General features: G+C 39.3%; 1 protein-coding gene across 1 annotated transcript in view; it reads right to left on the bottom strand.

Moving 5' to 3' along the window:
• CUBN (cubilin) overlaps window positions 1-12,488 on the bottom strand; it is a gene marked incomplete at its 5' end in the record, with an annotated part of 143,441 nt that overhangs the window by 116,444 nt on the left and 14,509 nt on the right. Inside the window, 9 exons of the mRNA XM_082298647.1 lie at window positions 211-427; window positions 674-836; window positions 1,331-1,509; window positions 2,262-2,418; window positions 6,352-6,542; window positions 6,743-6,905; window positions 7,697-7,878; window positions 9,205-9,436; window positions 10,898-11,016. Of these exons, the coding sequence (XP_082154773.1) occupies window positions 211-427; window positions 674-836; window positions 1,331-1,509; window positions 2,262-2,418; window positions 6,352-6,542; window positions 6,743-6,905; window positions 7,697-7,878; window positions 9,205-9,436; window positions 10,898-11,016 (1,603 nt within the window). The remainder of the gene's footprint in view (window positions 1-210; window positions 428-673; window positions 837-1,330; window positions 1,510-2,261; window positions 2,419-6,351; window positions 6,543-6,742; window positions 6,906-7,696; window positions 7,879-9,204; window positions 9,437-10,897; window positions 11,017-12,488) is intronic.

Below are 12,488 nucleotides of genomic sequence, written 5' to 3'. Positions count from 1 at the left end.
TATATTATTTATTAAATGTGCTTCTTGTTCCATGTTTAAGGAAAGCAAGCTACTTTTGCTATCTTAGAAGAGAAATTGCTGCTATTGTTTCTGTGATAAAGAGAAAATAATCTATACACAAAACGTAAGGAAGCAAATTGAATATCAAGACCTACAGAACAGTGCTCACTCCACAGTAATTCAGGTCTGTAGGCTAATGGACATATTCACCTTCCCAAGTTTTGCACAGTGCTGTTGTCATATATTTCAAGATAATCTTTTCTGCAACCATAATCAAACGCCAAGTTAAATGAAGTGAATGTCAGGCGGATAAGGTAGCCGGGTTGAACGTTGATAATCCAGGTACAGTTAATCCCATGTGGGTAGACATGTGGATAACCAGGAGTTGTAATGGTTCCTGACGGTCCAGTGAGAGTCTCTCCACATACTACAGAGATTTAAAACATTAGGTTAAATGATATATTTATAAAAAAAGAGTTAGACACTTATACAATTGGTTACTTTTCTTTCTGAAATTTCATAGTCTTTCTTCCTTGATTCATACTACACTAACTGATTCAGAGTTTATCTCCCATTACACCATCATAAAACTTGATTGCCAATTGTTCTCATTTTGCGGGAACATTTGGAAAGTCCCAGAACTCTACATGGAAAACAGCAAAACAATTCTTACCTGTATCTAATGGCCAGTACTGAGCTCTGAAGCCAAGGTTGGTAAGTGAGGAAGCTCTGAATTTGATATAGAGATTGCTCTGTGTGGATTGCACTCTAGAGGGTACAGCTGTACCACAGTATTTCTCCAAAACAGGAGAGTCTCCATTGTTGCCATCTCTGACCTGAAGAACAATGTATTCAAAATATCCTATAGAAATTTTTTTTACATTCAAGTATTAAGCATAAAGCAATTCATAAGAACTATATAAAAGAGATCCTTAGTAAGTCAACCCCACCCTTTCTTCAGTGTGGTTTCTACTAAAGGCACATAAAATACAATCTTATGCCTATCAGAGAAGCACTGTCCCACCAAAATCATGTTAGATGGAGAAAAGATGAGATCTTACACCCTCAGCAGTAAGTGGCACATAAACCTCCCAAACCAGGTCTATCTGTTTAAAGACACCTGATACTTGTCTCCAATTATCAAAGCAGTCATACCATCTTTGAAGAACCAAGAAAAGCTTTGGGATCCCATTATGAACCTGGAAAAGCTTTTGTGACTGCTGGAAGTAGTGCTCGCCTGTCAAGAGCTTCTACTTTGGTGAAGATGAGTATTAGAAGGAACTTGCAGATCCATATCTACTATTCATAGTATATGTGTGTTATTCTTTACCTCGATGTAGTCCGAATCACAAGTGGTTGTGTTTCGAATGTCAAAGTCGATAAAGTTAAGAATCACCACTTTGGTGTCTGGCTGAGAGATGATCCACTCACAGGTCTTTGCGTGAGGGGATATCCTGGGGTAATAAGGTGAATGTATTGTGCCTGCTCCAGACAAGGAACCTCCACAGGCTGCCAAGAGACACCAAGAAACAGTACTTGTGATGAATGACTTCAAGGATGTATCATAATGTATCATAATGATGATGTATGATGTGTATCAAATAACACCATGAAATTAGGAAAAAAGCAACCCTAAACCCCTTTCTTATTGCAGCAGCTACTTCAGACCACTCAAGTAGTATTAAGAACATACTTAAAAGTACAAATTACTATAGGTATAGCATAAACATACTTGTACAGAAGACCAAACTGTGCCTATGAAAACTAATGGATTTGACTCATTTGTTTCACAGAAACAGGCTTGTCAGTGGTTAATAACTAAAAGACAGGCAAAATGAAAGTAAAAAGATTTAGGCAGAACTGAAGCTATAACACCTTTTGTATGTCAGCAGCAAGTGATACATCATTAGTAGAATCACAGAATATTCTGAGTTGGAAGGGACTCACAAGGATGATCAAGTCCAACTCAAATGAATGGCTCATATGAGGAACAAACCCACAACCTTGCTGTTATTAGCACCATACTCTAACCATCTGAGCTAATCTCATGGTCAGAAGCAGTGAAGGGCATGTTTCCAAGCATTGTAGGAGTGCCTACAGCAGACCTACTGAAGACACTTTTAAAATAAATTAATTACTCTATTTTGTTCTTTCTTTTGAAGTTTGTGTCTAACCTATTATATGAATAATACAGCACAGAAATGACTGAAAGTGTCCAAATTACAGATAAATTCACTGTGCAAGTGACCAGTTCTTCTTACCAACTTGATAAACAGCCCTGAAGCTAGTTCTTTGCACAGAAGCATCAGACTTGAATTTGATCCAGAGACCATTGCTGGTAGAAGTGATTGGAGACATGAGTGTATTATGACAGATTTTTCTAATAAGAGGAGACATCTCATTGTCACCATCTCGAACCTGGTCATCAAAAAGAAGAAAGAAAAGTGTTAAATCATAAAAGCATTGGGATCTGATATCCAGATAAAATTATAATCTCACAAGAGATACTACATAACAAAAGGAGTAACTGTTTTACATATTTATAAGAGGGGCATCACAGTAATTGGCCCAACCACAGGACTTATGAGAGCTCAAAGTAACAGTCAGATGAATAGCACAGAAGACACAAACACATGCTGCTGTCATTGGGATGAAACATCCTCTCTATGAACCACAGTTTTAGCACTATTTGGGCCTATGTTGCCAAAAGTGACACCTTTAGTATGAAAGAGACAGGTGGGGTTCTCACCAATGATAGCTGTGAAATTTTTGCCAGCACTAAAATCTGCTGAGGAAAAAAAGGGTATTTTTGATTTTCTTGCTCTGGCCATGAAGTTTCCAGTGATTTTTCAATGGCACTTCTCCAGAACAAGCATCTGTCCCATCACACCCATACCTCAATGCAGGCACACAGCTCACTAACAGGAGATGCAACTCTAGCAGTAAAGAGGCACACTGGCATCTTTTCACTCCTCTATCTGAAGGGTTCAATGCATGATAATGGCAATGAAGCTATATCAGGGAATCCAGCTTTTACCTTCTGCACTGCCTTTCTACTCACCTCAATCAATTTGCTAATCAAAGGAGAAATGCATCTTACATATTTTCCCTAAAGTTGATTATAAATCCTTATTATCAAGGGGAGTAGATGGGAAAGAGGTATTTGTACCTCAAAACTTCAGACCCTGAATCCATAGTACATGACTAAGAATAGCTATATCCAGGAATCCAGGCAGAGCCCTGGTGTATCTCTGAGGTATCCATTTCATTCCAGGTGGGCAAAAACCTGAGGTCCAAAAGACAGGACCTGTGTTCTTTGCCCAAGCAAAAAATGCAATTTTTGTCCCAAAGATTCTCCTGAAAACCAAACACCTGCTGTAAAAGTGGTGGTGGTTCATGTAGATGGAACTGCTTTTAAATGCATCTATGTGCTGTCAAATACAAAAAATCATTCCAGTGAATTCACTGGCAAAGCAGGGACATCCAGCTTTCAGGTTCCCTCTCATCACCAGTTCTTTCTTCCTCAGCTGTACTCATCCATGGGCTGGGAGAGAAGGTAAGGAACCCTCATGGCTGCCCTGGTGAGCAGGCAGTGGCTGGCCTGCTTGCCCAGCTTTGTAGTCTCAACCTGGTGAGATGGCCTTCTGACTAACAGATATTTCCAGTTTCCGTGGAATTTTAGTTTAAGGTGGTAGAGTTATTCTGGATTTACAGCAGAGCAGCTGACATCAGAATTTGTGCCAAAATATTTAGTAAATCTTTGGAAAGCAGTGAAAGCTTCCAGAACTGTAATTCACAGGAATTTACATATTTTTCTTGAGCTGACTCTTCTTACATTTTTGGTTTATAAAGTCCAGTGAGTAGTGATAAAAATAACAGGTTCTCTAAACCATGTGAGTAACATCTTCTATTGCCAGTTAGAAGGCTGGTATGGAAAAGGAGCTGCCTTAGCTAACATCTTACCTCTGCATCACCATGTCACAGACTTTCTAAAGTAAGTTTTATTGTCTCTATTTTCTTGTTGAAGATGCCTTCCTTAGTAAAAAACTAAACGTCTCTCCTTGAGCAAGTGCTGTGAGATGTGTCTGGTCCCTGTGGAAAGTCTACAGATTTCCTGGTATAGCCAGGGAATGGAATAATCTACACCTTTCCAAAGTGACAAAAGAGTTGTTGGAGAGTGACTTTTAAAGTGACGTAAACACCCAAAAGCTATCTCCCTAGATGAACTTCAATATAAAACCCAGTGGGACAGTATTTTAGAAAAGCACACAAGAAAAATCAGGCCTTGATAACGGAGCACAGTACGTTGGTTTTACTGACTGTGCCCGCCAGAAAATGTTGGTCCCATTTCTCTGCTCTGGGCTGAGCCACAGAGTAAGAGGGCAGGAAGAAGTGGAGGGCAGAAGCATAGGGAAACTAAAGGGCTTGTGACTGATCAGCAAGCAGTGAGGTAAATGCCTTGCTGAACTAATACAAACCGATGGCATTCAACAGAAATGGTTTTGTTTCTCTGGCTGCTGTGAATTTAGCTGCTGTTTTGCCAGCAATTAGGCAAGAGGAGTAGCAGGCCAAACAAACAAAAGCTGTCTGTTTTCATTAAACACACTTCCCCTCTCATTTCAGAAACTAATTACACTTCGTTCCAACACAGGTCTTTGAATCACAGGAGGAGAGAAGGGAACGATGTCAGCACAATAACATCTTTTAAAAATAGACTAACAGCACAGAGCTCACAGGGGCCTGTTCCTCACTGGTCAGTATGAGATTAAACACAAAACCAAATCTGTTCTGCCACTGAGCTGCATGGCTGGCAGTGCTGGACCCTGCTCTGGGGCCGCAGGGATGGCTCCCGCCTGTTTCAGCTGCGGTGGCACCTTTGCAAATCAACCACTGACTGCTTCCATTTTGTTTTCCTTCTGTTTAGCTCTGCACAGCACAGGCACTGTTTTACACAGACAGCAGTACCCAGCAGCCGTCCCATGTGGGATGAGGTGTTTATGAGAGTATAGAGAAATACAGGCTGGGTATAACAGCAGAGGCCTTGAGACACAGCGAGTTGGGGCAGGACACAGAGGAGAACACAGACAGGGTGATAGGAGAAGGTGCACGGGCCACCAACAGAGAGAGCTTGTCAGGCTCTGAGGGCACCACCACGACTCACTGGGGCCAGCCTTGCCTCCACCTGGGCCCCTCACCCTGCCACAATCCAGGACCACGTGGGGGCTGTCAGTCCCTGCCTCAGCCATGGGTTCTGCTGAGCCAGGTTCCCCCGTGTGCCCCACATCCCGGCCTGCCTCAGTCCATGCCCATCCCCAGGCAGGTGCCCATGGCCCAGGGCTGCCCTGCTCCCTGGCCAGGGCAGTGGGACAGGCCCTGCCCCTGGCCTGCACAGCACCGCGCCAGACCTCACCTGCGGCCAGCTCCAGTGGTGCAGACTGGCAGCTGGGCAAAACTGGGCTTCAACACAACAAAGAAAATGAAAACATGGTATCTCATGTATTTAAAAGGTGCCCTACAGCTGTAAATTTGTATGTAACACGAAGTTGCAGACCAATGAAGAGAGAGGTAGGAGTAAAAGCAAACATAAAAGTAACCTCAAGTGGATTTCTGTTAGTACTAACATTAGTACTGCATTAATATTGCATTTTCCATATAGAAACATTCTAACTGTACTATTTTACTTTCTTTTCCAGTTAGATTTAGACTAATAACAATTCTTGAATTAGATCATAAGATTTCAGTTATGGCAACAATAAACTCCCAGCTTTACATATGTATATAGAATAATAGATTCATTAAGGTTGGAAAGGACCTAACCTCTAAATCTATCTCTAAGTCCAACTGTAAACTGAGCTTGGCCAAGCCCACCACTAAATCATGTCCCTAAGTGCCACTTCTACACATCATTTAAATACCTCCAGGAATGGTAATTCAACCACTTCCCTGGTGTGTGTACAAATATTTATATGGTGTGTTTCCTTTTACTGTCAGAACAAGATCTTCCATATAACACTATGACTCCAGAAAATGCTGTGTAGTGGCTATGGCATTAATTCTATTTTTCTTGCAGTTGACACGCATATACCAGATGTCCAAACTCCCCCTTAATCATGTACAGACTATTATGAATTAGTGTTAAGCTAGACAGATTTTCTCATTCTCTTATCTTTGCTTCACTCCAAATACACCATCCTGCTCTTTCAGCTCCTGTGACTTTTGGACCCTAATAAATTCGAATACTTAGTGGTTTGATTAACACCTGTTTCTGCAGTGGCCCTTGGGACAGAAGTTATACATGCTCTGGTACACACATGCAATCAAACTTTCATATCAACTGATTAAGTGAGTCACCTCTATGTAATTTGCTGAACAACCGCTATGACTCTCCAGCTCAATATGGGTGAAATTGAGGAATACTTTTTCGTCCTCTGGCTGTTGGATAATGTAGATACATTGTTGGCTGTTGATATAAGGGTTAGGCCAGAAAGGAGATGTGATAACCCCTTCACTCTCAGTGAAATTTCCTCCACAACTTGGATCTGCTATATTAAGAAAAAAAAGAAAAATTGAGATATTCATAAGTACAGTAACTCCTTTTGAGGCTGCCTCTGTACAATATCTGCAAATCAAAAAGAATTACTATATTATAAAAGAGCAAGTGTTAATTACATCCATTAGTGTGTTGTTGGCTCTATCTCGAGAATGTCACAGAACAACCTTTAAGCCTGAGTATTTTACTTACCAGGAGATGTTGTATAGAGAATATGGAAGCCTTTATCAGTAACTAAGTCATCAGAGTGAAAGTGAATCCATGCATATGGACCAGTGGTTTGGAGTGGGGCTGGAGATCCAGTGCTGCAGTATTTACCAAGGACAGGGTCTTGTGGAAGAAGACCATCTCGAATCTAGACAGAATGATAGATCAACATTTGGGATTACCAGATGAGTGCCAGTTGTGAACAGTACCAACACTTCTTAAGCTATCCTGGAGGCCCCAGAGGTATTGGGGACGGTGGGTGGAGGGAAAGCTCATAGGAAGTTCCTCCAAACACACAGGAATCAAGAAACAGATCCACCAGCATAGCTGTGATGCTGCTGCTGGGAGTCATCAAGAGTTTTGTGAAAGAAAGTATCAGGAGATCTACTGTTGAACTGTTTTCTTGAAATCATGCTCTTTGATTGCACACAACATGGAATTGCAAACTGCCTTCTCATTTCCATGCAAAGGTATTGGTGTATTCTGTAAATATTACGTCACACTTGACAAAAAGCCCTAAGTTCATACATCAAGTCAGGGACTGCTGTGCGAGCTATGATATGAATCTATTAGTCTTAGATCCTTTTCCTGAATAGTTTCCCGTAGGCTCATGAATTCTCTGTGGGCTGACATTTGACAAGGAGTTTGGAGACTGAACTTTGTAAGAAAGTGAAAGCTTCCCATAAAGTATTTGGCCTGAATCCCATCCTTTTTGTCACAGGACTTCCACCGACTTCAGTGAAGCAGGTTCTCATCCCCTTTCTGTCATATTGTCTCTGATTGTGCATGGATGGCTGGAATACGTAAATAAAAAGGAGCATTTCAACCCAGGATTAGATTTTCAAACAGTGCCCTTCTGTACATAAAAAAGTTTTGGAATATCTTGTTTTGCAATAACATATCCACAAAATGTTGTCATAATTCACAATCACGCTTTACCTCTAAATAGTCATAGCTGCAGTTTTCATGGTGTTCTAGGCTCAGTGTGCCAAAAGCAAATGTGATGAGGAGGCCAGGACTGGTTGAGATGGTCCAGAAACAATCTCTGTTTACAGGATAGTTACCAGGATATCCTGGAGAGCTTATCGAGCCGTAAGTACCTGTCAGCTCACCACCACATTCTAACAGAAAGAGACAAGGAAGATCAGAGTCTTTATCACCACATGTTGGGTCAGAAGATGAATTGTCCTGTAGTGTCAAAACTAGCACCCACTTTGGGGTCAGAATGAATTAAAAAACAAAGACCGAGACAAAGAAACCAGCAAGTTTCTTCTTTCTTTAAATTTTGCAGTTAATTCTGCAACTCAATTTTAAAAGGAGAACTCCAAATACTTCCTGATTTGCACAGTAAAAGGAAGATTCTTTCCCAGTTGTGATGAATATGTCTTAAGAAGAATAATCAGAAGCACTGTGTTTGGATTGGATTTACAAAATTAATCTGAATTTCTGTACTTTGTAAATAGGCTCCATTTTTTTATTCTATCACAAGACTATTTCCATTAAAAAGAAAAAAAAGGAAAATTTAATTACAGGTAAGGCTGTTTTATATATCTGTAATAAAATAACATCAGTGCAACAGTTGGGAATGGGAGAGGTAAGTCATGTGTTATACCTCAGGAATAGCTAGTTTAATCACATCTATACTGCTCTCCTTGCTTTTTGTTTTTTAGTGCTATGTTTTCCCAAAAAATACCTGCCTTCACTTTTCAGTACTCATTTTTGTCTATTAGTAATTATCAATCTAATAATGACAATTAAAAAAACCCCAAACCCACCAACAATCATATTAAAAGCATTTCAAGAAATAGTTCTAGAAATAAGGAAATGGCACTTTCTTACTCTATGGTTCATTCAAGACACAACCTAATGCACGATTTTGTTTCTAGATAATACACAGAACACCGAAGTGACCTTGATGTTACGTGAGATGGTTTGAAGTTTACCTCTGTAAATGCATTGTCAGGTCATCTGGAACAATCACCCAAGCAGCATTACCAAGAATTCAGGCACAAATGTACAACAAATCATACCAAAAAGCTACACATTCTTTTCAATCCAATTCCCTACAATCTATCATATTTGGAACATTTAGGCACTTGTAAATTGCAAGTGGCAAAACAAGCCATTAACTTGCTTGCTTGAAGTACTAGACACTTTTGTGAGAAGAAAACTGACCAGACAGATGAATGGCATCCCCAGGAACACATTCTCTTTGGGGGATTCCTCACAGAAGGTGTAAAGCAGCCTTTAAAAAGAGCAGAAAGCTATTCATGCAGAGGCTTAGAGCTAGAGCTTGAAAATATCTTCAAGTGATATATATGTCTACATTTCAGCCTCACTCCCTTGTAAAATACTGTCCTTCTGCTCCTAATTGCTCCTAATCAAAGGAAAGAAGTAATTCATTTTACTCCAAAACCATGAAGATGTTTGGCATTTCATCAACTTACCAGGATGCTGGGATTCCCAATGAACAGTAAAACCTCTGGTAATGGTGTGGTTTGAGTATAACCAAAAATACAGAGAGTTGTGGGAACTGAAAAGCTCTGCAGGACCTGGGAAGCCACAGTATTTTCCCAGCATGTGCATTGATGCTGAAGGCCCATCATGGATTTGAAGGAATTCAGAGTTACACTCATTACTTGTCTCCAGATGGAAGAACGGGAAAGTAACATGCAGAATCTAATAGAAGTAAGAAAACAAGAAATATCTTTTTTCCATCTGCTGAGACACTGTCTATGCAGAAACTTTATAGAGCAGATATATGTATTCATGCAACTGTGAGAATAGATGAGGTTTAGAACCATTATGTCATTTCCTGAAATGTTCCAGGACAGAAGAGAGTATTAAAGAATCTTAAGAGTCAAAAGGAAAGAGAGAAGATAGACAGACAGATAAGAATTTAGTCAGTGAAGTCTTCTGGAAGGAGCATTATTTCTGTAAATTAATAATTGGGACCATTTGCTTATGTGTGTTATATGTGTGAAATATGTATGTGTAAATTTCAAGCCATGTGAAAAGCTTGAAATACAGCATAAAATACCTTATTCCAGGTTTCCCATGGCAGTTTTTTCATGAGATAATTAGCATTTTTCATTCCTGCTGTAGTTGAAAGTATTGTAATGGGAGTTAAAAGATTCAATGATCTTGTTTTGCACGTATAAAATCAGTGTCTCTAAAGCCCGTTCTGGATACTAAATAACATACACAGCTCTAAGTTTGTTCAGATTCTTCATTGATGTGCTTTAATATGCTCAGCTGAAGACAGTAGTGGCTTCCAGGCTTAAGGCTGAATATATGTCACACAGATATATATATATGTAATGCTGTATAAACCACTGTTAAGCACTTGTTTATAAAACGACTTAATTCATTCCACAAAATGTCAAAAATATATCAAATATTTAGATTCCAAGTAAGAAATTTCATGCTTAAGTATGAAGTAGCATATTTTGGAGTTGTTCTTAATAACACAAGTGGAATTGTCAGTTGCAGATGAGAAGCAGAATATATATTTGTGTGCAACATTTAAAAATTAATCCTTGAAAAAAACCCCAAATGCTGTTATTGTTATTACACAAAGCCACTGACTACAAATTAAGCATTCAACATTTCTGCACTCAGAGATCAGAAACATGAAATTGTTTTGGGGTCACAGAATCACAGAATAGTCTGAGCTGGAAGGGAGCTAGAAGAATCATCAAGTTCAACTCTTAAGTGAATGGCCCATATGGGGATCAAACCCACAGCCTTGGTGTCGTTAGCACCAGGCTCTGACCAACTCACCCAGCTCATGAACCACCTGTGGAGCCCAGCAGAGCAGAGCTTTTCTCATGCAGCTATACACAGATCACATTCTAAAGCAATGTAGAACAGTTCCCTTCTGTAGCTAGAGGTAAGGAAATAAAATCTAACCCTCAGCTGCTTAGGAAAAGCCTGTAAAATCTAACCCAAGCAAATCCTTAGGCTAAGGAGCCTGAAGGCTTGTAAGGATCTGAAACTTATTCTTTTGAAAAGCCATTTATTCTGAGGGGATTGGATCATAACATTGGAACACGCGTAGCATGAAGATAGTCATGTTTGCTCTGATAAACTGAGGGGTCCTGCAGACTGAGGGTTTCTTTAATGTGAACTCTATTTTACCTTGTTGGGATTAGTTTGAATAACCCAAGCACAGCTGACCCCACTGCTGTGCCATTGGCTGTTTGGGTTGTTAGGGTAACTGAAAGTCCCACTCAAGCCTGAGAGGTACCCTCCACAAACTGCAGAAAGAGAGAGAAAATTAAACACATTAATTTTGTGCTATTACTGTACAGAGTAAAACCTGACTTTTTTTTGCATAGCTTTTGCTTCTTAAACATTTAAAACAACGCTGAAAAGTACTTCTATTAAAAGGCTCTTTAGGACTTCCTCTCAAGTGGAATGACATCTCAAAAAAAAAGCGAATTCCCTGAAAGAAAAACAGTTCCTGGAAAAAGAACAAAGAATATCAGTTGGAACATGTGGATTCTGCGAAAAGCTATTGATTGTGTCTCATGATAATGTTCATACACTGCTTTGCTTCCAGAAGGATACCTCCAGATTGAATGTCTAAATTTTCCCCTACAATCAAATAACATTTTGCATTTTGAAGTTAAAATGATGCAAAATTCTTTTTCTCAGTAATGGTACATGATAGAAGTTATCCTCAAGAGGTTTTATTGTCCCATTTATCCTTTTTGGTCAGATTCCTGGGCCTGATAATTCCTCTCATGATATACCATGGTCTCTTCTCTCACTGAATCATTCAATGCATGGGAACTGAGAACTCCCAGGCAGCAACACCAAACAGCTACAGAAAAATATAATAAAGCAACCAAAATATAATGCACATATAGCTACAGTGTGCACCAAGCAGTGGTAGTTTAACATTGAACTGATTCTAAAGAAATAGCTCATTCTCACCATATTGTTTTGTTTCAAGAGTGGTAAAAACAACATAATTTTACTTGAAATATCCATCCAAAACATCTCACCTTTTTTCAACCAGATTCAAAATTATCATGTAATAAAATACATTCTTTTTTCATTTATTAGAAACTAAAAGAACAGGTGATACAGTATGATTCCTTACTTCATAAAAACTGGCTTTCTATCCCTTTATTATGAATGGCTAAAAATAAAAATTTTTCCCATGTGGACTTAATAATAAGACATTTCTAGTTAGATACTTCAGGAAAATATAAAAAAGCCCAAAATAGTTCTAAAATAGAGCAGCTTTCACAGGGGATCAGTGGAAGTTTTACATTCTCTATTACATTAAAATTTAATTTGCTTTCTTCTTAGCAATCTACAATAAAAATGAGCCACTCCTGTTGTCACAGGGACACTGAACCCACTGGAATGCTATCCTGACCTGGTTTAATTAAAATTAACGGCAAAAAAAGTTCTCAAACAAACAAAAAAAGTTACATAAAGAGGAAATGTTAAAGGGAGTTCCTTGCAGTCTGTATAAAACTGAGAGTCCCCCATTTTCATGGCTAACATTTCTTTCATTACATTTCTGTCTGAAAACCTTTTCTGGCTTTTCCTCTTTACTAAGAACATCAGGACCTCTCGGCTTCATAAGAGATGAAATAAAATGCACAAAAGAGAAACATCAATACATTCTCTTGTTCTCCTTATACTGGATCCTCTTTCCCAACCAGCTTACCAGAACACTTTCTCAGGAACAGAGATCTGATTTTAGGATGTC

This window comes from Coloeus monedula (assembly GCF_965178545.1).
Source record: "Coloeus monedula genome assembly, chromosome: 1".
NCBI classification, from domain to species: Eukaryota; Metazoa; Chordata; class Aves; order Passeriformes; family Corvidae; genus Coloeus; species Coloeus monedula.
Note: the sequence above shows the minus strand (reverse complement) of the source record. Positions and strands in the feature narration are given on the sequence as shown.